General features: G+C 36.7%; 1 protein-coding gene and 1 long non-coding RNA gene across 3 annotated transcripts; one reads left to right on the top strand and one right to left on the bottom strand.

Annotated features, from left to right (window-relative positions):
- Positions 1–13: 13 nt before the first annotated feature.
- On the bottom strand, positions 14–21,004 carry LOC135072634 (phenoloxidase-activating enzyme 1-like). 2 transcript variants are annotated; one of them, XM_063966639.1, is made up of 13 exons: positions 20,839–21,004; positions 20,172–20,383; positions 19,548–19,701; positions 17,230–17,338; positions 14,921–15,102; positions 14,522–14,611; positions 13,985–14,320; positions 7,843–8,048; positions 7,115–7,289; positions 6,300–6,408; positions 5,156–5,343; positions 1,456–1,548; positions 14–380 (listed from the first exon to the last, which is right to left on the bottom strand). In XM_063966639.1, the coding sequence occupies exons 1-13, from the start codon at positions 20,900–20,902 to the stop codon at positions 67–69; spliced, it is 2,232 nt and encodes a 743-aa protein (XP_063822709.1). In that variant the 5' UTR covers positions 20,903–21,004; the 3' UTR covers positions 14–66. The 2 variants fall into 2 exon arrangements, with proteins under 2 accessions (XP_063822709.1, XP_063822710.1); XM_063966640.1 differs by having other exon boundaries at positions 7,855–8,048.
- A 5,774-nt stretch (positions 21,005–26,778) lies between these two features.
- On the top strand, positions 26,779–27,657 carry LOC135072972 (uncharacterized). Its single transcript, XR_010257550.1, has 2 exons — positions 26,779–26,922; positions 27,405–27,657. It is a non-coding gene; the product is annotated as an uncharacterized LOC135072972 (long non-coding RNA).
- Positions 27,658–27,991: the final 334 nt, after the last annotated feature.

Raw genomic sequence — 27,991 nt, 5'->3', positions numbered from 1 at the left:
AGAAAACACAGTGTAAATTCCAAAGATTTACTAAAGTTAAAAATTGAGCCTATGATCGAAGTCGTCTTATGAATTAGTGGATCTCATCGTGCTTAGTATCCAGTCTTTGTAGGCGGCTACAGAAGTGTACACTCCTGGCCACCCGTCTCTTCCACAACCGTATCCGAACGAGACAATTCCCACGGACTCCCAGTGACCCTGAGGTGTCCTCACCATGAGAGGACCGCCGGAGTCACCCCTGCAAGCGTCCTTCGCGAAGTTTCCTCCAGCACAAATTTGTTTGTCAATCAGGTTCGCCCCAAGGTTCTTGTATTTGTTGACGCACTCGTTCTTCTCAAATACTGGCAGTTGCAGCTTCAGTTTTACTGGACTGTTTGTACCTGAAAAGGTGCAAGTTTGATAAATACAGGGTGTAAAACGTATCCCGAAGACTGAAACTACGCATTCTGTACACCAAACCAAGTAACATTACAAAAAGGTTATTGGATAGGCTTTTTTACACCTGTTATTGCCTGTAAGTTTAACCGTACAATTTTAGGAAAGGTCAAAATCGAAACCTTTATCTCAATATCTTAAAATCAATTTAACAAATTGAGGATAAAAATCTATTTTTACTCCAATTGTGTTTTTCCTCTGACTCACACAATAATTCGAAATCTCGTTCACGAGGCCATTTAATATTACAATATTGAAATAATACAGACATTTCCTCTTAAATTATTCAAGAGAAAGGAATACCCTTTAAAAACCTGTAGGTATTTGTTTTTACATTCACTTCTTCGTAAGTGTTTAAAGTTTAAACACAAAAAGTCGATACAAAAAAGTTGTACATACTGAATCTACCAATATGTATAATAATTTTCTGGCCTTGGTACTATACAAAATAAGACTTTAATTTTATTGACATTTCAATGTGCTTTATAAATCTAACCATACACACACGTGTTGATAATTAGATCTTATAATAATCGACTTACTCATAACATGACTGACAGATAAGTTGTGATGATTTGTAATTAGCAGAAACTTACTTAAGGAAGATAAACATTAATCGTAATTTCTTAGTATGAATTCTTCAGCCACAATTATCTTTACTACATAAAATAACTTAAAAAAAACGAATTTTCTAAGGTGGGAATCGAACCCACGATCTTAGTTGCTGGGCGTCTCTGCTCTCTGAAGATTTAGTTCGAGATGCTACTTTTAACGCTAAAATGTTAATAAATATCTTTAATATTATAAATTGTTGCGTTTGGTAGTATTCGCAGTATTAAATGTAAGTAGGTACTTAATAATAAATCCTAAGTAAATCTAACATTCCCTACTGCTGCTTCGGAAATTACCATTCCAACACTCCACATATTGATTCCTGTACAACGCACATGATTCCATAATGACCCTGTATAACCCTGTGCAAGTTCACGGAATTCCAAGCGGACGGCGAATCAATATTACCTTGTAAGGTTTTTCCCCAGCCTGCGACGTATACCTCGTAGCCTGGGCTCAGTCGAGTACTCGCGCCTGGTAGACAGATCGGCTTCACATAGTCTGTAAGCAAATAAATCAGTTGAAAACCATGGAAAACTGATCCAGTAATCTATACTTCTATACTAATATTATAAAGCTGAAGAGTTTGTTTGCTTGAACGCGCTAATCTCAGGAACTACTGGTCCAATTTGAAAAATTATGTTGAATAGCCCATTTATCGAGGAAGGTTTTATTTAATACTAGCTTTCCGCCCGCGGCTTCGCCCGCGTGGAATTTTGTCTGTCACAGAAAAACTTTATCGCGCGCGTCCCTGTTTCAAAAACCGGGATAAAAACTATCCTATGTTCTTTCCCGGGACTCAAACTATCTCTATGCCAAATTTCATCAAAATCGGTTGCGAGGTTTAAGCGGGAAAGCGTAACAGACAGACAGACAGACAGAGTTACTTTCGCATTTATAATATTAGTTGGGATCACCCTACACCCAATTGGGGCGGAGTAGTAAAGTAAAAACAGGAAATATTATTCCAACTATTTTAACGCGTACGAAGTCGCGGGCACAGCTAATAAAAAATAAAAAGCTAAAACAGATCTATAAAGAAAAAAATCTGTTTCGCACAAAAAGTTGCTATCGTTCATTCATGTCAGTAAAAGGATGTCCACTGCTGGACAAAGGCCGTCCCCAAGGATTTCCATAACGACCGTGTCTGATTTAACCAAAATGTTTAAAAAAGCTTTTTTTATCTTTGTCATTGATCTCACTTTAAAAGATGTTCATAATAATGAGCTGCCTGATAATTCAGTTTATGATTAACAGTAACCCTGTTTATTACAGCCTCGACTTTAGCGATGCTTCGTAAGTTAGAAGAGCTTTTCTTGCGCCAGCTTTACATTTTTTTCTAAGTAACAGTAGGTATACAATACCAATCACAATTTATTTTGGTTTTGAGTCAGCGTAGTCATGCGTATTCAGTATCATCTCGGCCTTGTTTTTTATTTTAATTTGAAATCAGGGCCAACTAGCATGAGCGTGAATTCTAGGAAAACTATTAGTCTAAAGTCTAAACCATCATATTTATTTGACCTTGATTTTGATTATTTTCACGGTCAATTCTTATTTATAGCAATAACTTGGCAAATATGTATTTTTAAATGTGTTTTATAAAGACGTGAATATTTTTTTGCAGAGTTCGAATCCCTCGAGGAAAAGCAATAAATCATTCCGCATACTACATGTGACTGGGCCATGGCAAACTGCAAGTAGCCATGGAAATGTAAAATACCTATCTAGATGATATCTGCTATACCTATATGGCTATCCATCCTTATATGATATGGCTATTATTAAAAAGACAACATAAGTGGTTAACCTACACATCACTATTTGTTTTCACAGCAATTATTACAATACAATGTCGAGATCTGTTAAATATGTATGCATTTGGTAATAGGTTTTTCCAACTAACACACAAATTAAGTATGTGGTCCCTTTATGTGTGTGCAAATAAATATATGAATGCGGATGCGGGCGGCGCAGGACCGGTCGTTGGGGATATTCACGGGGGAGGCCTTTGTCCAGCAGTGGACGTCATTTGACTGAAATGAAATACATATATGAATATGAATATTATGAATATCATGATAAACATTGTGTCGGCCGTTTGGTGTAGTGGTTCAGAACGGACTACTATGCCGAGAGGTCCCGGGTTCGATTCCCAGCCGGGCAGAAATTGAAATGATGAATTTTTATTTCTGTTACGGGTCTGGGTGTTTTCTATGTATAATATGTATGTATTTACAAAAAAAAGTATTTAAGTATGTTTATATCCGTCGTCTAGTAAGTACTCATAGTACAATCTTTGCTTAGTTTGGGATTAGATGCGCAGTGTAAAATGTCCAAGGATATTTATTTATTGTATCCCGTAGGATTCGAATCTGCTACTGGCATGGTAGGCTCTTAGGTGCGCGAACTACCAAGCCTGTTTGTTGACATTTTGACGAGTAGGTACCTATCATCATTTCCAATAACCTAACCGGTTTTTTAGCTTTGCAACTCTACTTAATACTTGTGTTAATACAGACAAGTTAACACTTACAAGATTAACGCTAAAAAAATAACCTTGGACAAGTCTAAGGAAGGTGACTAACCGGTAACGGTCTGTACTTAGTAGAAATGGCTAAACAATTAACGACAAGTTAGTAGGTATTCCATTTTTCATTGTTTGATTAACTTAAAATAAGTCATGTTGGGTCCTATTTTGGAATAAACATTTACACTCAGTGTAATAATAATAGGCTGGTAGGTAGGTAAATAATAATAAAAAGAATTAAAAAAAATCGTGCATTAACTTGATTCGCGTTTATTTCTGTCCTGTTGAGTACCTAATATTAAGATGGTTCTTTGGTTCTTCGATCCAACTTATACAAAAGTAATACGGCACAAACCGTTTTTTAATTACTATCAATTTAATTTAAATTGCTTTTTAACAATAAAATTTTATTGCTTACTTTTATGACATGTTACTCGTTAAAAAGACTATTAAATTATTTATAATCACACTACTAGTGTTTGTTATTTGAACTCTTGAACTATTTGAAACTAATAATGGAAGAAAACAATAAATGGCTAAAAAATCTTAGTACTACCCAAGGTGACTAAAACACAAAAAAGTGTCACTACGTTGACGTACAGTGTTAATAAATTTATTATCTTTTTTATAATCCTCAGCAAGAGAGTCTTAAAACTGATTTAAGAGAGATGTTATTATTAAAATTGTCGTACCTAGACATTACGTTAAAAATGCAAGCAAAGCTACTGAAAATTTTAATGAAATTTCTTGAAAATTTCAGCTTAATAATGAAACTAAAGAGGTCTTTTTAATAATTTACGTGATTACAAGATATTAGACCATCCAAAGTTTTCACTAAGACATCTGCTTAAAACTTTGCCAATGCAATTGAGGCTAAATCGACGATTTGTTCATTCTCAGAACACTAATAGGTTATTATAATAAGTTTGCAAGAAAAGTTAGTTATTCATGCCGAACAAAAGGGGAATTAATGATAGTGAACCTTGTTACTTGAAAAAAGAGCCTATTTTTGTCCCACTGCAGATAAACAAAGGTTTCAACCAAAACCGTCACTTATCTAAATAAAGATGTAGCATTAAAACCTACAACAAGTGCCTATTTTGACTGAAGTTACTGTGAAAATTTACACTGGAATAAAAATACTTTACCTTATTTTCTAGTCGGAATACGTAATCTGCGATGAAAATACCGTAAATACCTTCATCAGTAGGTACGTAAATTATAAGTTAGGTTTTTTAATGTAACAGGAGGCAAACGAGCAGACGGATCACCAGATGGTAAGTGATTACCGTCGCCCATAGACACCCGCAGTCCCAGGTTACAGGTGCGTTGCCGGCCTTTAAGGTGAAGATACGCTCTCTTCTTGAAAGTTTGCAGGTCGTATCTGTCCGGAAACACCGTAGACGACAGTCCATTCCACTTAGGTATTATGATACATGTGTTTACTGTTTCTGTTTTGTCCCAAAATAGATGTCATGTCCCACATAGGTACCAAATATAAAGTCTCAGAATAAAAATACGTACGTAGAATGTACTAAATAAGTTTAAAACGTGTAAAAATAATAGATAATCACTTACAGGTATATCTGGCCCTTTGAGAAAGGCGAACGAGGCCGATGTCGTCTTTCTTATTTGTGTTTTGGTCGTTGTACCCACGGTTGGGGTATTTTTCTGCGACCGGGATCTCTTGCGGCGGATCTGCGCAGACGCCGTCGCTGCAATCCACCTCGCTCTGTGTGTCGTACTCGCCTAGACGGACGGTGACCCTGATAAAAAAACAAATATATTTTATTCAATTTTGAATTGATTTCACCATCTGTGGTGGTGACACTTTTCTTTTCTTTTTTCAGCCAAATGACGTCCACTGCTGGACAAAGGCCTCCCCCAAGGTTTTCCACAATGAACGGTCCTGAGCTGCCCGCATCCAGGCTCTTCCCGCGACCTTTACCAGATCGTCGGTCCACCTAGTAGGAGGCCTGCCCACGCTACGTCTTCCAGCCCGTGATCGCCACTCGAGAACTTTCCTGCCCCAACGGCCATCGTCTCTACGAGCTATGTGCCCCGCCCACTGCCACTTGATTTTAGCAATTCTGCGAGCTATGTCGGTTACTTTGGTTCTCCTGCGGATCTCCTCATTTCTGATTCGATCACGCAGGGAAACTCCGAGCATAGCCCGCTCCATCGCCCTTTGGGTGACACTTATGAACGTCAAATACAGTAAAAAAAAGGTAGCCCTTAAGGGGCACTTTACATGTCGTCTTATCTTTTGGGCCTACCAGCGCTTCGAGACATTCATATCATAGCGGCGTAAGGGGGGGGGGCAGTGGGGGCGGTCCGCCCCGGGTGCCAAGCATCAGGGGGATTGTCTTGAAGGCGCTGGATTGAGGCCGCTACCAAACGGTCATTATAGAAATAATTTCTTTTGACATAGATTTTACGGGTAAAGGGATTACCAGGTGTAAAATCACATTGATTGTGTAATTGTTCTGCTGCTGCTGCTGACTATAATCAATATTAATTAATATTGTACTATGCTATCAAGCTGATAGTGAAAATAATAAAATGAAATAATTTTGGCAGTCACAAAGTAATTTCTCCAATTTCTGTGTCCTTAAATTAGATCCAAGAACTAGATTGAGAATCTAATTTCTAGACTACAGGTAAAAAGAACAGTGTGTAATCTAACCGTTGAATTTCATCAGAAGTTGTGATAGGTACTTACAGTTTTCCGATTTCTCTTTCCACTGCACCTATGAGGCAGTGAGCAGCTGTAAGCACGTATCGATGGTTGATCAGCACTCCACCACACTGGTAGGTTATTCTTCCAGACTCTAAAACATAAACATAGTACTTAGGAAACTAACAATATTTACTAACTAAAACAAAAATAAATCACTTACAAATATACTCGTACTAGTTGTACAGTTGGCAAATCCATCTATACAAACTAAGTAGAAAGAAGGACTTAAGAGAAAGAAAGAAAGAAAGAAAGAAAATATGTTTTATTTAGTCCAAATATCCTTAGACATTGCTTTGGCTGTAAGTCGCGTGACAGTGTGAATCGACTCTAACATCGTAGATATTAATACTTTCTATCTATAAAAAGAAGCCTCCTCTCCTATAGATTTTAAGTTTGCAGCGCCCAACAGGGTCCTTAATGATCCCCAAATATATGTAACACCTAAATGTACTTAAGGAAGCAATAAACTCATTGAGTATTGATGATCTAAGCATAAATGCCTCCTTGATCTTAATTCGAATGATTTTGTCGCATGTTCTTCCATTTAAGAAACAAACTTTATAGGTCAAACTAAGTCACAAGTCACTACAAATTTTCTCTTTTTCGTCCGTATCGAGCGCATAAGGCGCGCGATCAGTGGCGAACCCAACTAAGTAGAGGGTTGCCCACCGCGGTGTTGAATCAAAGTCTAGCTCACGGCGGCTTACTCTAGTGGGCCATCGAGGTTTCTCTGTTTTAATAAATGGTGATTCTAACTGTTCTAGTATTTGGTAGCTTGGATATGGTTTTCAACTTACTTGTGCGGTATCCTAACAGTGCCATCCAAGGGAACTCGTCCAGTTCGGTGAACTGGCCTCCGTAAATCCTGTCTCCATTGGTGTCGACCCCGCACTCCCCAACGGGTGACGGGTTTGCATCATCAGCGTTAACCCCATCGTCCTGACGATTCGGAGCTGGCGTGGTCGGCACTGGCTATAAGGGGAAACATATTATTGATCTTTATAGAAATGAGCTGGTAGAGTCAGTGCATCTGCATTATCTGCATTTAAAGCAGATCATCTGTCAATCAAAAACAAGGAACTACTACTACAAGAGAAACACATCGGAATATCTTTTTTCTTCTTTAAATAATACCTGTAACTGTTACAACGAAATAAGCTGCCATAAACTTAACTGGATTTGCAGTCATTATGTAGTTTAATCAATCTGCATCAAATCACGTAACGTACCTACTAAAATTACGTAAAAAATATTGTTTTGTGTATGTGATGATAACAAAATTAAATGAGTTACCACTCCTGCTTATCATTAATTATATCTAGCGCAACTAGGGGATGTTGATGCTTATTATCCATCTTCATTTTCTCATCTTTGCCCAGCCTTTGATCATTGTCTTCGATAGTAATTAACCAAGATGACTGCCGATCATCACCTTATTATGTCTTCCACAGCTTGATCTTCTAGGAAAAGATAGGTAAGAAGATTATTAATAGAAGCTTTATAATGTATGTTAGTAAATACTTACTATAACTGGTACCTGCGAATCCTCTTCAGGCAGGGGTCCACAACATACTGCCGGCGTGGTGCGATTTAGGAAACCGCATTGAGACTTTCTCAAAAAGGTTACAACAAAGCTGGGCAGGGGTCGCCTCTCAAATGCACTTAGCAAATCTTGACATTCGTATAGAGAAATGCATTGGCTGGGTTGTCCTAAGGGCGTGGTGCAGCTTTCTGAAACAAAAGAAAAATGTTTGACATTTGTACCCGTTATTTTATATGATTTATCATAGAAAATTTATCTATCTATATCTACAGGGTGTTATGTAAATGGGTATATGAGCCGACACTAGCCCATGTTAACATGGGCATATAAATGGTATGGTGAAGTTAGAAATTTGATATCATCATTTTATTTTTTTAAATTTTGATACAAAATAAATTTTTTAAAATCCGATTTGTATGAAAACTAAAATAATTCAAATGAAGATATCCATTTTCTGACTTCACCATACCATTTATATGCCCATGTTAACATGGGCTAGTGTCGGCTCATATACCCATTTACCTAACACCCTGTATAAGCAAAAGGTTTTTTTCGAAACGAATTCTCAGAAACTACAAGTGCTAGGAGTCTGAAATTTTTGCATGGGGGTTACTTTTGGAACGTAGGTGCTCTCTATGACGGGATTTTACAAAATTCAACCCCTAAGGGTGTAAAACAGGATCCACGCGCACGAAGTCGCGGGCGGTGTCTAGTAAAATATAAAATTATTAAGAACCGTATCGCCGTAGCGTCGAATCATTTAATATTTCACTGATAAGGTATACATTAGTTTAATGTGCGTTGACTGGAAAGATGTTGATATCGATTGTGCTATTTTATAAATATAAACTAGTGAGTAAAATTAATATTTATGAAGTAGGTACCTAATGCAAATGATAACTTTTAGCATTATGGACCAGGATTAATCATTAATCAGAGATACATATATTTCATTTAGCAATGATAACAGGATAGCTAAAACGTTTATAAAACTCCTGAGAGTAATAGATTGTTTACAAACAGTTAGGTACCTAAGTAATCTATTAAATATACATTTTGATGAAACCAAATGATTGTCCTTTTGTTAATGAGAAAAAGTATTAAGAAAGTAAGATAACTAAGATTAAAATTAAATTAAAAGTATATTTTACAATATTACACAACACAAGTTACTACGCAGAGACAGAGAATTCGTTCAAATGGTTACCAAAATAAAACAATGCCATTTACAAAAACACGAAATCAAAATGGTATATTTTTTGGCTTATTCGAATTTGTAAAAACCAATCGGGATTTCCACTTCATGGCGACGACATGTTTATACAGTGTGGTCATCACTAAACGTGTTTTGAGTTAAAATCATTGAAACACTGCATTATTATGTTACTATAGGTCTAAAGGCTGCTATAGATAGATAGAGATAGATAGATAGGTCTAACACTTAAAACTCAGTCGGAGCCTGAGGTATGGAAGCGGCACAAGAGGGTGTTTTAGAGACGTCAAACGTCAGCGAGACTTCAGATATGCTTCAAAGAAGAACGGTCACGCTCCATACAAAAAAAAACCCAGACCCAACAGAAACGAGACATAGGTACCTCAGTTTTTTTGTCATGTCTTAATTAGTTAAATTATATATTTTTTATATTCGAAATCTATGTATAACACCAAAATATTACCCTTTGTTTTTGTTCAGGCGTTATACAAAAACTAATACAAATTGCCTATTTATCACCAAAATCGGTAAATGTATGTACCTAAATGCCTATTACAGCTGCTATGGAATTTATCTAGGTGACCTGGAGATACAGCCGGATTATACAGGGTGGTTATACATATGGAACGATAAGTGATCTCACTCGATTATTTCTAAACTATACAAGATATCGAAAAACTAGTTACTGATTCTGAAAGTGCTTCACGAGCTCTTTCAAATGGTACCAATAACAGGTTACAGATTATGGAAGCTGGTAACATTGAATTTTTGGATTTTGTAACTTCTCGTTTCCACCCTGTATAATCCGGCTGTATCTCCAGGTCACCTAGATACATTCCATAGCAGCTGTAATAGACATTTAAATACATACATTTACCAATATTGATGATAAATAGGCATTTTGTATTAGTTTTTGTATAGCGCCTGAACAAAAACAAAGGATAATATTTTGGTGTTATACATAGATTTCGAATATAAAAAATGTATAATTTAACTAATTAAGACATGACAAAAATATTTTGGTATGTCTCGTTTCTGTCGAGTCTGGGTTTTTTTTGTATGGGGCGTGACCGTTCTTCTTTGTTGCTTTGTTATGTCATAATATTTCAATGTTACTCCTGCCCGTGCCGCTTCTATACCTCAGGCATTGACTGAATTAAACGCTTATAGCTATTAAGTACCTATAGCTATTAAGTAGTTCCACAATTGCAATATTCATACGTCATCGTCGGAAACCTTGTACAAAAAGATGGCGAGGAAAGCATTAGGGCCAAACAAACTTCTAAAGGAGTTCCAAAGAGTTCTCTTGCCATAAATTGCTGACTAGTCGCAATACAGAGTACTGAATATAGCTTTTAATAGTTCTTCAGAGGTCTTCATCATTCGACTTCTAGTGCTATTCTAGTGCTACCTTACATACTATTATATCTTTTCTACTTCGTCTATATCGTATATTATTATTTTCTACTACGTCTGTATACAGGGTGTTAGGTAAATGGGTATATGAGCCGACACTAGCCTATGTTAACATGGGCATATAAATGGTATGGTGAAGTCAGAAATTTGATATCATGATTTTAATTTTTTTAATTTTCATACAAAATAAATTTTATAAATTCCGATTTGTATGAAAATTAAAATAATTAAAATGAAGATATCAATTTTCTGACTTCACCATACCATTTATATGCCCATGTTAACATGTGCTAGTGTCGGCTCATATACCCATTTACCTAACACCCTGTATACATTTAAAATTTATACGCGCACTATTATTATTATTTATGTATGTATATTTTATGCAGTATAGGTTAGTGTCCGTGACTCTCACTCGGCATGGGGCACACTGAAAACCAGCGTCGTGGCTTCCCTCACCGGGGGCCACGGCATATGCTGAGTGGGGTCCCATTGCGATGGGCATCGCTGTGCGACAGGGTGGCACTGCTTAGTTTATTCATTCATTCATTGTATGTTTTATGTCACCTCTGTCTTATTTGCTTTTTTTTTTTCATTTTACCTCTTTTGTCTTTTGTGATGTCCATGGCAATAAATGTTTCTTTCTTTCTTTCTTTCTATTATTATACTATCCAGAATATGACTCTCATAAAGCGATACGATTTAGTTAATGTAATTTTAATTAAAATTCAACGATTCAATTTCAGTTCTTATTTAACTGCTGTTTGTTGTTTCGCATTTAGCCAAATAGTTAACAAAATTATATATTTTATATCAAACAAAATTACTTATCTCCCAAAGACCCAATCTCAATTTATCATCGACTGACTGACTGATTGACTGACATAGTGATCTATCAACGCACAGCCCAAACCACTGGACGGATCGGGCTGAAATTTGGCATGCAGGTAGATGTTATGACGTAGGCATCCGCTAAGAAAGTATTTTACGAAACTCCACCCCTAAGGGGGTAAGACGGGATCGCTAACGCGAACGCTAGTTCAAAATAAAATGTCATTACGACAAAAGATATTACGACTTTTGAAATGGTTTCTCAATGCAATAAGGATAAAGTTAATGTTTTGTACGATAATACTGGATATACAGGTTTTGGCTTTATTAATATACAAGCGTTGTGTTCTTCACTTTTTGAGGCTAATTTGTTTATAAATGTGGCATTTTCCGTTCTTTTGATCATGCGTGTTATGTTGATGATTTTATTTGTATTACAACCGAGAATCGATAGCCTAGATAACCTCTGACGTCACATCTACCGCTGATGATCAATCAGTGATGAATATTGACATTTACAACTCAATAATAACAAGTTTTAATTAAGATAAAGTTCAGGAAATACTGATTGTTTATGAGAACGACGCAACTCAGAGTGTTTTATTTTTCTACTTTGTATTTTCGTGTGAAGTCTTTTTGTATAATTTATCAAAAATAAGAAGACTTAACTAACCTTTTTCTTTATTTTACGACTTATCTTAATTAAACACATTATTTTTTGAATCTGTTGTTCGGATTAACTCGTATGTAATAATTAACTTTAAGACAGGTACTTTTAATATCAACGATAAATGACTTCTTAGTAACAACCGGGTTTAACAAAAATGGTACATGAATTGCCTATTCATTTACATATACGTCCAGTTATTAAGTCAGTAAAAAAACTTACGTGTATGGGTGTACCCAAAAACTAGCGTTAGCACAAAAAACACAGTCCGGCAAAACATTTTACAAAAATAGTATATTATTATAGCGTTCACACATCACACACACACGGGTTAATTTGGATTTTTTCCTGTTTTTTACATAAACACGATCGTTGCGCGCGCGCCGGTTCTACTTACTGGCTCTTGGAGGTCAGCTTCGACATTTAATATGTCTTGTTTTTATGTACCGTCTGCAAAGCACGAGACGATTTTTATTTGGTCATATTCATAGTATACTATAACTAGCGGCCTGCCCCGGCTTTGCACAGGTAGTTGAAGGTATTAACAAAAAAAAATGTAAGCCTATTAGAAAAACGATTAATTGTCCAGTAATTTCGGAGAATACTCAAAACTCAATAGAAACATACAAAAATATAAATATTTCCTCTATACTATAAGTTTAATATTACTTTAAAAAATTATTAAAAAAAGATATTATGAGACTGTACTTGAAAGAGAATAACATACTAACTTTATTTTATTACAACCATAAATTTTTCTTATGATGTAAAAAGTAAAAAATAAATAAAAGGAAAATGATTTTGTTTTGCCTATAGTACAAGATAGACTTGATCATATGACTCAAGGAATTCCCGTGATCTTTTCAAAAAACTTTTGGTTTCTTATAATTATGGTTATTTAATTTGAGAATTCGCTATTCCGGTGTCTATCCCGTCCTATCTACGAGTACCTATATTAATCTAATTTAATAATGGTCAAGACAATAGTGACTCTGTAAGACACTCCGTCTTGAAGAAACAATTTTTCATTATTGTTATTATTTTGCGCTATTTTACCATCTTCTACTGCCGCATCCGTGGTCATTTCATTCATCCGTGGTAATCCGTGGTAAACGTGGTCGCCCCAAGCAAACTTGGCGGCGCACTGTGGCAGACAAGGCGAAGAAGATCGGCAAGACTTGGAGCGAGATCAAACACATAGCTCAAGACCGAACGCGATGGAGGACTGTTGTGGACGCCCTCTGCCCCATCTAGGGGACATAGGACCATAAGTCAAGACTGCCGCATCCAGCTTCCAGCTAGCTGGATGCCTGTTAGCTGGCTGGAGGGCGTTCTACACTAGGGGAGACCGAGGAGAGTGGTAATAGAAGAGAGTTGTGACATTTTCGATTTTTGGAAACCTATTTCTATTATGTATCAGCGTGCTCGCAACAGCGACTTGCACAAAAAGAACGGGCACTGATATGAGTTTAAGTTTAAAAAAATCGACAATGTGACAACTCTCCTCGGTCTACCCTACTTGCCTATTCGTGGTCTTCACCCAAGAACTTGTCGAATTTACAACTATTTTATTATTGTTTCAAACATTTACCTAAAACGTCTTACTTAGTTATGCCCATAAAACAAATCCTTGATCGACCACACGAACGTTGTCCTTTTATAGAAATAGGAACTGGTAATAAAGCATTCAAAAGGTATTTATAGCCACCATAAAATATTGTTCTTAGCGACAAGTGTCACATGGTGTATAGTGATGTGGAAAATTGCGACATTTATACATTTTAATTTTTTGTGATTATTGATGATTGATCAGTATTTTTCTTGACATGCTTGTCTTCCGGGGACGCCCAAGCGTTGCTTTTGGCATCGCGCATCCATTCGAGGAGGTAGCGACTCGAGTTTGCTATCCTTCAAAAGAGTGCACAATGCAGATAAATAACTTCTAACGTTTGATAAATGTGCGACGACCTTATAGTACCTACAGAAAAGTTACTCACCAGGTTCGTCTGAAAATCTGCTTTCGGCTTTCGGACAGAGGTTGGTAGCCTGCATAGTATCGATAATCCAATCATGGTATTTATGTACGGCCGTATACACAGCAGGTCTGCCTTCCACTCCACAGCCAATCCCGTAAGACACTACAGCTATGGCCTGCCATCTCCTGTCAGACCGTTGCCTCATGGCTGGACCCCCAGAGTCCCCTTGGCAAGTGTCAGACAACTTCTTCCCACCCAAGCAAACCTGACCATCGTTCAGAGATGGGAATGTCTTCGCACAGCGTTCGCGGTCTACTACTGGCAGTTTTACTTTAAGTTTGATAAGACTTAATGTGGCTAAAACAAAAGAAAAATGTAAATGTATATAACCTATCTTTGACTACTGCTACTCATAAAATACAATATAAACCTATAGATAAAAATGGAAGAATAAATTTGAAAACTATAGAATTTGATTCCTCTGACGATGTTAAACGATACTTAAAAACGTAATAAGTAAAATTTATATTTGCGTGATAAGAAGATTCGGTTCATTACATTTTTGTGTTTGTCCCCATCCAGCAGCTACAACTTGATCGTCAACATTCCACTGTCCCATTCGATCCAAACAAAGCGGCTGAACGAATTCTGAAAAAAAGTCATTTGTCAAAAGTCGTGTTTAAGGCTGAGTTGCACCACCTAACTTTGACCGTAACTTTAAAGATAACCGGTGTTTTTGTATGAAGTTTGACAGATTTTTGACGTTTGTCAAAGTTAAAGTATGATGGTGCAACTCAGCTTTAGTTTTTTTGTATCATCAACATTTCAGCCATAGGATGTCCACTGCTGAACATAGGCCTTCCCCAGTGATTTCCATAATGGCCTGTTAGCAGCGGGCAGCGGCCTACATTGGACAAGACAAAAAAGTTTAAAATAATGTGAAAAGGTATAACTTACCTGAGTATACTATACGTTTCACGAGCCTTATCAGACCAATATCATGTACGTGTTTAGTGCGGTTGTACTCTGTATGAGGGTGAACGGACAATACTTTGATATCTTGGGGTGGATCTGCACACACGTTTCCTGTACATTCTATGTTTTTACTGATGTCATTCTCACCTAGGCGTACAAAATCCCTGTTGCAAAAATAGAATTATTTTCATGCATCAGGAAGACCAGGGTTTACACAACTTTATGAAATTGTAAAATAATACCAAAGAACACCCGAATACGCTCTGTTCAATTGAAATCTCAGATCATAGAAGGGAAATGTATCGCATGCCGTGCATCTTACTTTAGTGCGACTGTGCCATTCTACATTTGAGAAGTAAGCGATTTAGCGCTGCTGCATGTATTAAATGCAAATATTTAAGTTCGGTTAGACGACAGAACTAATACAGCAACTTTAGTTTTCTTTCCAAAATGGAGCAAGAATTTTGCTTATTACGATAGCTTTTCTATTCTCTAACGCCCGTTTCCCATATTCAATCCTTGTCCAAATCCGGATTTCAAGTCTGTCAAATTGAATTCAGCTTTAGATTAAATATCCACAATATTCGATGCGTTTACGCTATAATATTGTTTAAATCAAGCGCGAAGCTCAAGACCGAACGCGATGGAGGACTGTTGTGGGCGCCCTCTGCCCCATCTAGGGGACATAGGACCTTAAGTCAAGTAAGTCATTGTTTAAAATATAGTCTTATACACAATATAAAAATATCGAAAACCGCAGATATTTTAACCCCAAGGGCTATATTTCACCGGGACACCATGGCGGCGCAACCAGTCGCCGGCTACCAACAAAATGTATGCAGCTTTGCGCAACCAAACGGACACCAGGTGAGTAACTCTCTATAGAGCTGTATACATTTTGTTGGTAGCCGGCGACTGGTTGCGCCGCCATGGTGCCCCGGTGAAATACAGGGTGTTACTTTGCATTCTTGCCATATTTACAGAGGTTACTATATTACTGATACTGAACACAAATCCGTAAAAAAATAATGCCCGAAAAAATTTTTTTTTAATCTTGAGTATTTTATTTTATCGACAATCTGTTAAACACACCACTAATTATCGTAACGCATGCACATCACTTGTTGGCGATGGCGATGGAGACTTTTTTACTTTTTATTGTATTTTTAAATATCTATTGCAATCTATTGTCTTTAAAATGTCTTTTTGACACTTGTAAAAAACTGAGAAATCCATCAATCACAAATCACGTTATAAATAATACAAAAATGTCTGAAGCGTATTCAAACAACGAATAATTTAATCAAAATGGTGCTTGGAGTGTCTGCAAGACGTCTTAGACGAAATGCTTGATGACGTACCCTTAGCGTTACACCAAATGCTCTACTACCAGCAGGATAGTGCTCCCCCACAATAAGGACGTCAAGTGCGCGAATAATACGTTTGGTGAACAGTGGATTGGACGAGGGGTCCAGTAGCTTGGCCACCACGATCCTCGGACCTGACACCAATGGATTTTTGGAGTGACTTGAAACGACTGGTATGCGCAGAAGAGATAAACAGTGTTATACGCGTTACACGAAAGGATTGTTTTAGTGAAACTGTGAGACAAAACGTTTGTGTTGCGAAAACTAAAGCGAAAAACCTACGCTTCGCAGTGCTAGCCTGTGCCTTGATCAGATGATCAGAACGGAGGCCACTTTGAACACTTGCTTCGCAGTATGTAAACTTTGTAAGTAGGAACTTTTTAATAAATAATTAATTGTGAATAAGGTCATTTGATACTTAATTTATTAATTTGTAAAAATATGGTATAAATTAATTAAAACCCTAATAATTATTACGTATTTTTGACGGTCCTAAGCCCGTAAAGTAGAAAGGGAAATCTGAAATCAACTGAAGAGTATTTTAAAATAATTATTATGACTGGATAAAAAGGCTGGTACCCAGAGCCATAAATCAACAGATTAATAAGAACTAGGCCACGCCCACTAGGTTTATTCCACTTGCACCTGTAGAACGTGCGAGACAAAATTGGTTTATTCCAATTTGTACTGAAAAACCAAATTGACTAAAATCTTAGTGTACTTTCTTTATGGGAGTCTCTTGTTTATCTTAAATAATAGGTATTGTTCCCTACTTTTATCTCTGTGAATATGGCAAGAATGCAAAGTAACACGGTGTATAGCCCCAAAAGTTATTGAAATTTGACAGATGACGGATGGATTTGGATTAGGATTGAATATAGAAATCCAGCATATTATAACTCTTGGTGAAATGTAAATACTTACAAAACTTCGTATTTCCTTCTCGCAATGCAATGCGCAGCTGTCAGCACGTATCGCTGGTTTATTATCGATCCTCCGCATAAGTACATCAGTTGATTGGTCGCCTCTAGTTCTTTAGAAAAAAATATAAAAAAAATATGGTACATTTTTTTCTAATTTTTTCCTAAAGTAGTCATGACTATGTCCACATTACGGCGCCCGCTTTTCGTTGAATTTTAGGACACGGTGTATATAAAAGCGAAAGGTCACTGACTGACTGATTCACTCACTCATCACAAAATCACGGAAACTACAAGCAGAGTAAATACAAATAAGTAGGTCATCTTCATAGAAACGCACCGAGCCACAGTGATTCGAGTAGAACAAGCTAGCTGGACAATATTATTTTTTTACTTTAATGGGTTTAATACACGCATTACTTACTTTTTTGTGCAATTTAAGATTAATTAGGCTTGTTATTATAATTATTATAGGTAGGTTTGAAAAAAAAAATTTTTTTAGTAATAAAATATTTATTTCCTAAAATCAAGAGAAACAGACTAAAAAGGAAAGAAGAAACTAACTTAACAGTATAATAATAATTGGTCTTATGATGTATTAGGTGTTAAAGTATGAAATTCCCGTTTTTTATGGAGAATTTAATGAAAATCAATTTTTCGATATAAACATTTTTGCGATTTAAGGAACAAAGAATCTCAGTTTTTTTTAATTTAGTGGGTAGACTGGGACAACATTAATGACTTGCCGAGTTGCTGTGGCCAGCAGACATTTGCGCTGCAGCTTCAGCAGCCAATATCAGTTCTCAAGTACTTCTTGAGGAAATGATGTCTAAAAGTCTTCTTCTTTTCGTCTTTTTGCTGGACTCGTCGAACTCCTTGAGTGGTCGTCCAGGTGTAGAATCTTTCGACGTGGAAGACTGAACTTTATGAACAGAAACATGTAACACTATGGCTTCGGGAATCCACTCAGTTTTGTTTTTCATGAAGCGTTCCCTGTTTTGCCGTATTTCGTCCATTGAAATGAAATTGAAATGCGACTGATGCTATTCTTCAACTCTCTCAGCGAATTTTCGTGATCCCAATACATCACATTTTGAGAATATAAATTAAAAAATCATGCTATTCTGGTCACTTTTCCAATGTTTTAATCATTAATCAAAAAACTTGATTTTTTATTAATCTGAAAAAATAAAATTGTTGTGCAAAAGTGTGCAAACTGAAACTGGTATATTTGAATACTAGAGGGTTACAGCTACAATATATATAAATTCCAGACTGGGGTCAAGTGGGGGCATACAACTTCTAGTCTTCCAAACATAAAATTTTGAGAAAAATATAAAGGTCAACATTTCGCCATACTTTTTAAAACTATGTGCATTATTATGCACCTTATTGTACAGAAAATAAAAAGTTCTTACCCTTATCTTCAAAATCCATCACACAAATATTTGGTCACCATAGTAAAAAATAATGTCAGGTGTTGTCGAAAGTCGAGCAAAATTAGGAATTAAAAATTACACTATCCTCATATCCTCACTTACCATGTTAATTACTCACGACTAGGTAATTAACAAAGTAAAAAATTGTGGAATCCTTAATGTCTGGGATGTTGTTTATCGTTTTTTATAAACGATAATCAGAAATTCAACAATGACTTTTGTCCAGCTAGCTTGTTCTACACGAATCACAGTGCGAGCGCGGTTTGTATGTGAGCGCGCCAATATAGGTGCGTATACGCATACTATGCGTACTCATTTGTATTTACTCTGCTACAAGTGCTAGGAGTCTCAAATTTTGTATGGGGGTTCCTTTTACAACTTAAGAAAACAATGCAAAATAAAAAGGGGGTTGGAAGTTTATATAAAAGTCCACTGTTTGACGTACCCTAGTAATTTTTACCTTTTCATCTCTTGTTGGAACAAATCCTCTAACAGTTGTATAAATATTGATCATCATTATCAGGTCATTCAGTCTCCACTGCTCCTCTCTAATTGAAATAGATGATGATGACGTCACGACGACGCCAACACATCAGACAAATACAAAAACAGCTATAGTCTGGTCTGCGAGCACGTAGAATTTTGTCCAATGACCCCAAGCTACCCACCCTTGCTGTCGCGCTCGCACACTCACTGCGGGCGTCCGTCGCACAGTCGCGACAGCAATATAATTACGCGCGAGCGATAAGGATGGGTAGCTTGGGGTCATTGGACAAAATTCTACGTGCTCACAGAGCGGGCGTATTCTCGTATTAATTCTATATTTAGTATAAAAATATAGAATTAATACGAGAAAACAAGAAAAGTAAGTAAGAGTACATACGGACACTATACCACAGCAAAGCTAGCCAAGGTAATTCCCCGGTTTTTGTTCTTTGTCCCCCATATATTTTATTAGTGAACACGCTAAAATCCAGGCCACATTTATCCTCCGAAGCTAACTTGGAATCTTCCAGGGAATCTGGATCAATATCTTGCTGCAAAAGTAACAAAATGGTTCCGGTCAAGTTAACTGCGCACCTGGCTCCGTGACGTCATATCGGCGTGTAAGGACGGGGCGAACGCGGGGAGGTGTGCAGTTGAAAGCGAGGTACCACAAAATGAGGTACAGTCGCATTCCAGCCAGGTGCGCAGTTAACTTGAGCGAGATGCACCTTAACGTGAACCGCTTGAGAAATACTGTCACTCGTTGGGAAAAAAAAACCCACCAAGTAACACTGTTACTGTTAGGGCATAAATCATCCCAACACACTGTAGCCAGTAACTGTGTGGGAAAAAGAAAAGCATTCCCAATCAGTATTTCAGTAACACTGTTTATCATTGCCATTAATGTATCTTAATCACTTCAAAATGGCTAATTTCCGCTAGCCAATAGAACTGTGTTTCACTTGTTATCCCAAAGAGAAATGTATGCATTGCATTCTATAATGTTAAATCAGTATCATACCAACAAGCGTTCTTTGTTAGACTCGAACTGCTCCTCTGTAGGTAAAGGACCACAGCACACTCTAGGGACTGTCACATCGCACCCGCACTTTGACTGTTTCATGAAATCCAAAGTGCGTTTCTCAACTTGCCCACCAGCTAATGCTTCTGTAAAGTATGAGCAATCTGACACCATTATGCATTTGCCTGGAGTGTCAAGAGGTGTGACACAATCTAAAAAAAAAAAAAATTACAGATTACGGATTTTGTTGAAACTTTACAGTATTATTGTTTGTAACCCAGATTAACATATAGGCTATAATTTATACCGATCTGTCACACTAAATTTCACGCGGGTGAAGCCGCGGGCAAAAGCTATAGTTAGCTTTTGGATATTTATCCACGATCAAAATGAACGAACAAAATGCATAGATTATTTTTTGACCTTCAAGCATCTAAAAAAAGTATAAATACTTAAACGTAGAAATTAATTGGAAGTGGATGAACTTTGTTGCAAGTATTATTAAAAAGTTCATACAATCCTTATTACTAAATCAAGCAAACCATTGATTGAAAAATCGCGTTTTTCTGATATTTAAGTCTCATTTTAACTAATCGTTGACTTAACGGCGACGGCTCATAAAATTGGCCCTAAGTTAAGAGATACAAAATAGTGCTAAAATACTTACCATTGTTTGTGGCTGCTTTGCATGAATAAACAAGTAAAAGTAAATTCAAAGCACTTTTCCACATCTTAGTTGTAGTAATTTCAAAAAATATCCCCAATATTGATAATTAATAAAATAGATATTACAAACACATGTTAATAACACAAACACCTACTCATAAACTGATGCAGATTGTTACTAAATAAACAGCGATGGATTCGTTACACCAATAATTTTGGAAGATATAATAAAAGAAGATGCAGCAGGGAAACTAAAATTAGTATAAAGTGGGATCACGTTGTTTAATTCACTCATTCTTTTCTCACAGCAAGGATACAAGCTCTAATCATTTCAAGTTCTATTTACGGTAAAATAATGACCGTTTTCACCATCAATCCTTAATTTTTAAGTGACCCCTATGATAACAAAATTGCTTTTATGAGTTATATTAAGTTAAACATATATTTTATTTACCACAGGGGGTCACTTGAAAACGGGCAAAAGTCTAAATATGGTCTCTTAAAATTATTCTACGATCGGATGACATCAGTCCATGTATTCGTTATTAATAACTTACGAGAAATTCTTACGCCCGTATTCACAAACGATGCCTGTCTAAGTGAACCAGAAAATGGAAAGCACAGCGTTGAATAGAGCTCTGTGATTGGTTCATGTGTCACCCAGTGCGTTAACACGCACTGTGAGACCTCATAGTAATGTTTGTGAATACGGGCATTATTGTCTATGATCCGATACTTAAATCTGGGTAATCCGTAAGGAGAGGACCTAGTGTTTCTATCTCCGCTGTGAGCTCTGTCTATAAAGGTCATCTTTAAAATATTTATATTCTTATATTCTTTTTGTTCATCATCCTTCCAGTTTCTTTAAATACCTTGTTGTTAAACCAGTTTTTTTTACAAATCAATTTTTTATAGCGTATCAGTTTTGCTTATTGAGATTGTTATCCTCCTTATCTATTATTACCACGGTAATCCACTGCTGGAAGTTATTTATTTAATTATTATAAGTTATAAATAGGCCTTACCCCAAGCAGCACCTCTTCGTAAGACTTCCCTAATTAAGTCGCTGCCAGTTATCTTCAAACGTGTTGTTGATGAAATTGGACATATCCAATTCTTGATGCATTTGACTCTAACAGATGCCAATTGATTGCAGATCATAAAGTCAGATACCAGAGCTGGGATCCCAGTGAGGTCCTTCTGAAACTCGAATAGAAACTATCCATCATTCCAACCATAGGACGTCCACTGCTGAACGTAGGCCTTCCCAATGGTTTCCATAATGACCGGTTGGTAGCAGCCTACATTCAGAGCCTAACATACACTACTTTCAAATATTAATTGATATACGAGTACAACTGATATCGACAAAAGATCGACCGAAATACCTGTTGAAAAATGAATGCCATGTTTTACTGACAGGTGACACAATAATGATAATTTTTAAAGGCGTTATGATACCTCAATTTTCAATAAATTATTTTTATTGGCTAATTTACTACTTGATGACGGCCAACGCTGTCTTTTGATTGACTCCTATCTTCTTTTTTATATTGATGACTACCTATGTTCTTTTTCTTCTGTCGCTAGTGGGGAATCAAATATTCGGATTATTTCAGGACGATCTCAGTTCTTAAAGGCATTTCTAAATGTATCTATCTAGATATCGATTGGTCTTAGTCTGAGAGGTCTCTGAGGTCGAGACTTGGTGCCACTAGTTACTTATTCATGATATCTGCAAGTGCTGTTTATTTTCGGTCGCGTTTGGAACTTCGAAACTTCGTGCTGGTGTTATTAATTGATTTTGACAGCTGCGAATCGAGTACGATGTTTGTAATGAATTTTGGACAGTTAGGTAAGTTTTACACATTGCACGCCAAAATTCGAGAAGATTTTGGGAACAAATATTTTTTTTTATATTCTGGAACAAGTAAAGAAGAAAATGTTAAAATTGTATTTAAATGCTCTTTCATAACCCCGAGAAATGAACGTGAGAACAGGTAAGCAATGCCTGCAACAAGGATTAGCAGAATAATAATCAAATCAGAGGTTTGAAATTAGGAGTAACATTCTTACTGCCTAATGCCGAAATAAATTGAATGCTGCTAACTTTTCGATTTGCCTCTTATGAATATCTAAACTTGGCAATAAACTCATTCCACAACACAGAGGCATTACAATTGAAGAAAAATAAAATCTATTCAGTAGGCTCAGTTTTCTCAACTTTAACTTAAACATGGGGAGACTTTTATGTAACGCAACAAAACGATTGTCTTTGCATCAGGGGACTGATCGGAGAGAACTAGAACATTTTAGTGGCTTTTGTAAATCTATCATAATTTTGCAGCGGGTACGAACTTCACAAAACTGTAGCATCGTCACATTGGATGCGTACTGCGGTCTTCGGTTAGGACAAATGAAGGCAGCACGCACCTGTCAGTTTGTGTTCTTTGCTCGTAGCCGCACTGTCAGATCGCACCAAATAAAATGTGTCGAGACCATTGACTTATTGACTTGAATTTTGTATTTGTTGTGACCGTCATTTCACCGATTAACCGCCTCTGTGGTCTAGTGGTAAGACCACCTACTTCAGACGCAGAGGTCCCGGGTTCGATTCCCAGTGGGGACTGATCTAATTTTTCTGTTATGTTTGGTTCAACAATGTTAACAGTATTGTTGTGTTCTTCCGGCAGTTAATAGGTAAGATAGCCAGTTTCTCTGTGGTTGAGGATTCCGGGTGAAGCTCACTTCGACCTTCGGCCTTATCATCACTTACCATCAGGTGAAATACAGGCTAAAAGCTACCACGTTGTGGTTAAAAAAAATCATAATACGTGTCTTAGAATCAGAACGGGCCTTTTGCATCTACCGCTTATATGGCAACAGGGGGTAATCCCAAAAGTCATAGAAATGCCCCTTCTCACCCGAACAAAGATATTCAATTAAGTCGTATTCGTATCATTTGCATAGGTGACAGAGACAATCAAATAAAGTGGGGCGCTATTCTACTCGCATAATTAAATTACCCGAAGTTAGAAGTGTATTAAGCTAAAAATTATGCGTTTGTTTTGGTGTTTCAGTTTATAAGAGCCGGAAACCTTGCCATTAAATTTTTACAGTGCAGTGAGAATCAGTAAATTGCATGGGATATTTTATTTCATATTTTAAAATTAAAAAATCAGATTTTTCAGACGTCATTAGGTTAATTGCGACTTTTTAAGCTATAGGCATCTGATCATAATTATTTCAGTCACAGGACGTCCACTTCTGAACATACAATGATTTTCAGATTGACCGGTAGGTCGCGGTCTACATCCAGCGCCTTCCTACTACTTTTATGAGGTCGTCTGTCCACCTTTGAGGCTGAGATCAAACATGGAATCATATTTCTTTATTTGTAGTAAAGCAAAACGTTATCAAGGAGAACATTTTCTCTCGTTTCAACGCGTTCGAGGCCCTGCTGCGAACAGTTCAACCAAAACTAAAATGATATACTGTTATTTTTTCCTGTATCGTGCATGGTTACGTATGCCTTGACGGAAACAAACATACTACTCGTATTTAAATCTGTCTGTCGGACTGTCTTTTACGTTTTAGCACCTAAGCGACTGAGCCAATTTTCATTCGTTTTGATATTATGGGTCCTACAAGAAGGAGGTTTATTGGACTAAGTAGAGGTCCTAGAACAACCGGTTTCGATCTATTGTGAGCCCGCTATAGAGTGTGAAGTGCTATTAATAGTCATTATCATCAGTTTGTTCAGTCTCTACTGCAGAAACATGACTCTAGAATTTACTAGAGGCAAATGGACATCGTAAAGGTAGCAGGGAAGCGCTAGCGCGCTACCAATCGATCAACATGGAAAGCATTGGGGGAGGCCTATGTTCAGCAGTGGACGTCCTTTGGCTGAAATGATGATGATGATGATGATGAAATTGAGGTTTTGATCTACTCTCTCCCCATGCCAGACGGAGTTGGTGTATTCGTTGTCCCTGACTCGCCTTCTATGACATTAAAGAATGGTTAAGTCCAAATCTGTTCTTCCAGAACCACAAGGATTGATGTCTGTCATAATCACTAGTTAAATGTGATAAATACTCTCAGTGCGGTAAATTAGAAACCGTATAATTTATTCCAAGGAAAATTTTACATACGATAAAAGAACTACATATCCCAATATTTCATAGAACAAAAGCGAACCTACAAAAAATAATGCTCGCCCATAATTGTGACAAAAGTTGATATAAAAATAGGCGGTAAATCACAACTGTGAATACATTCATTCATTTCCAGTGAGATAACAAATATTTGGAGGGGAAACTTCTATCGGAATCTAAAAATTACGGTAGTTTAAAAGTAGGCAGCATCTACATAAAATAGCAATTGTTTTGTGATATATGGGAACGCTTTGCGCTCACAGTTTGTGTTCACCATGAGATACATTTCTAATTTTATCATGTTGTGGTGAAAACACTCGTAGAGAGTGCCGTTTTGTTTTTGAAGATGGCAAAACTTGTCGCTACGATACTGGTCTTGATCAATGAGCATCTGAATGTGTTAGTTAAGCCTAAGTGAAAAATAAATGAAAGGAATAAGATTTGGGATAATAATAGAAAATTCATCTGTTTCACACAGATAGATAGATACTGGGCGAGTCAAAAAGTAGTTATTAGTGATGCAACCACAAAGTTAACAAAATACGAGTAGGGGTACTGCGTATGGATGCAAACTGTAATAAAATCTGTTTTGTTTCATTTTACATGAATATTGCGTGCTATACGACTGCCAATTGAGTGTTCGTGATGATATAGTCAGTAATGGTCCTCTTAATATAGTGTATCGTGTTCAAATTGACTACATAACAAAGATCCCTATCAGGCCATGTATAAAACATCTGAGGTGACAATCAAACGAGCTAACTCACTTTTAGTTTCATTGGCTAGTGCTTGTTCATGTGCAAGGCAATATTATGAATAATTTCTTTGGACTTTTGATTTGCCTTCACGTTTTAATATCGTTTGAAATATTTTCAGCTGGGGCTGTAAGTTACACGGCTAACTCAAATCTAGGCATTTTTTTCACTTTTGACATTTGACCGCAAACGCTGCACTGCAACGCTACTACCTAGTTTTCAAAAATGTATTTATTATGAAACGATCATGTCCCATTTTATTATCTAGAACATTGGTTTCATCTTTAAATATCCCTGTCTCATGAATTCAAGTCTTCTACCATTTGCGATAAGGGCTACATCAGTAGCTTAATAGTAGTTACAAAGAACATTTTCTTTAAAAAATTCCAAGTGATTTATACCTGATCGAGGCAATTATAGTCTCTCAGCATTAGAAGTTAATATTACAATCATAATTAGATGAATAATCATTTATTTTTCCTTCAGGTCTACTATGCCGTGGAATTCGCGGACTCCATAATCAGTTGCCCAGACTTCGACAATCCAAACATCAAGGCCGACATAGAACTAGGATTGCAGGCTGGAGAAGACGGTACACCAGATACTTTCGGCTTAGATGGAGTCCTCGACCTCATCATAGAACTTGATGACGACCATACTGCAAGTATTTTTTATACTAACCTTAAACACTCTACACACGAAGCTCGCCGACTAAACAAATGATTTCCCTGTTCAGCAGTGGACGTCTTTTGGCTGAAACTTATATTTCTTGAACTCTATCTAAGAATTCAAAGAATGAAAGCCTAAAGGTGTAATAAATCATTTTTCTTCTTAGTCAGGCACTTTTGTCAGAGTGGTCGTGGTTGCGCTGGCGAGGTACACGGTGGGGTGTTCGATGTCATCTCCGAGGGTAGCTCTCCTGGCGATGTGCTTCCATTTCTGACGGTTAAAGGCGTCGCGAGTACACTGAATCACTGAACTAAATCATCCTTAGCATTAACATGCATGATTAATACATTACAGATAGAATTAGAAGTGTGTAAGGAAACAGAAGTAGCATGCGAGCCAATGCTAGCAGCGCAGGTCGGCATGTGCGACAGCATGAAGGATTCTGATGCTCCATGGTTTCCTCTGTTCACGATGATGAATATATCTTCTTGTCCTATACCTGTGGTAAGTGTTGTGCATTAATAAGTCTACAAAAAATTTCAAATTTCATAACACAGACCTCCTTAATAATAAAAAGTTACACCCTAGTTGAACACTGTCTTAAAGTGACATTTCCATATTAAACGTCACTTTAAAACAGGGTTCAATCATGGTGTAACTTTTTATTAATAAGTGGGAGGGTTGGGAACCTGAAAAGAAAATTCTAAGCATTACATAGGTATTATACCTATACCTATTTCCTACCTAAACCGTCTAGCCAGCGTGGGGAGTGTAGGCTTCCTCCATTTGACTCTGGTTAATTAAGAGGGTCGTGCTCCTGCAATGTAGATTAAATGACCTGATGATTATGATGATGATGATATACCTATTTAAATAAATATAATTGTGTGAGTTATCACCTGGAACTGCTAATGATGAAGGTTTTACAACTCCTTTTGATGATATTTTTTATATTATTGTTTTAAGTCTTCAATGTCATGTTTCAGGGCCAATACCCAATCAAAAACCTGCATTTATCAGTGGAACAATTCAAAGGTTGTCTTAGCCGGGACTTCTGTGGATTTTACGCAGCTAAAATCAACATTTTGAAGAAATTGGATGTTGTAGCATGTTACATGGTATATTTGGAAGTTGTTGAAAAACAAGACGATTGACAGAAGATTAAGTTGTATTTATATATTTTGTTTATATTGTATACTTGACGACGGTGATCCTTTATTAAACAATTAAGCTTTAGTATGTGAAATGGTTTTATTCAACTATTCCTTTACAGTAGAATGAAAACAAAAATATAAAAATATGATAATTTGATTACAGTACTTAATTATTATCTCCTGAACGTGTGGATTGAGTGAGCGCTTACAAAAAATCATTTGGGTACAAAATCCTATAAATAAATATTTTACAACTAACTAATTAAACTAAATAATATTATGTACTCGTGTAATGAATGTAGGTAATAATGATGGAGCAAAATATAGATAATTAAGTATATAAATATGAAAATTCATACTTAGGGATTTGTTAATAAACAAAAATAAAGCGTGGGTAAAAGTTTATAAATATGGTACAA

The sequence above is a fragment of the Ostrinia nubilalis genome, chromosome 6 (assembly GCF_963855985.1).
Source record: "Ostrinia nubilalis chromosome 6, ilOstNubi1.1, whole genome shotgun sequence".
Lineage (NCBI taxonomy): Eukaryota > Metazoa > Arthropoda > Insecta > Lepidoptera > Crambidae > Ostrinia > Ostrinia nubilalis.
Note: the sequence above shows the minus strand (reverse complement) of the source record. Positions and strands in the feature narration are given on the sequence as shown.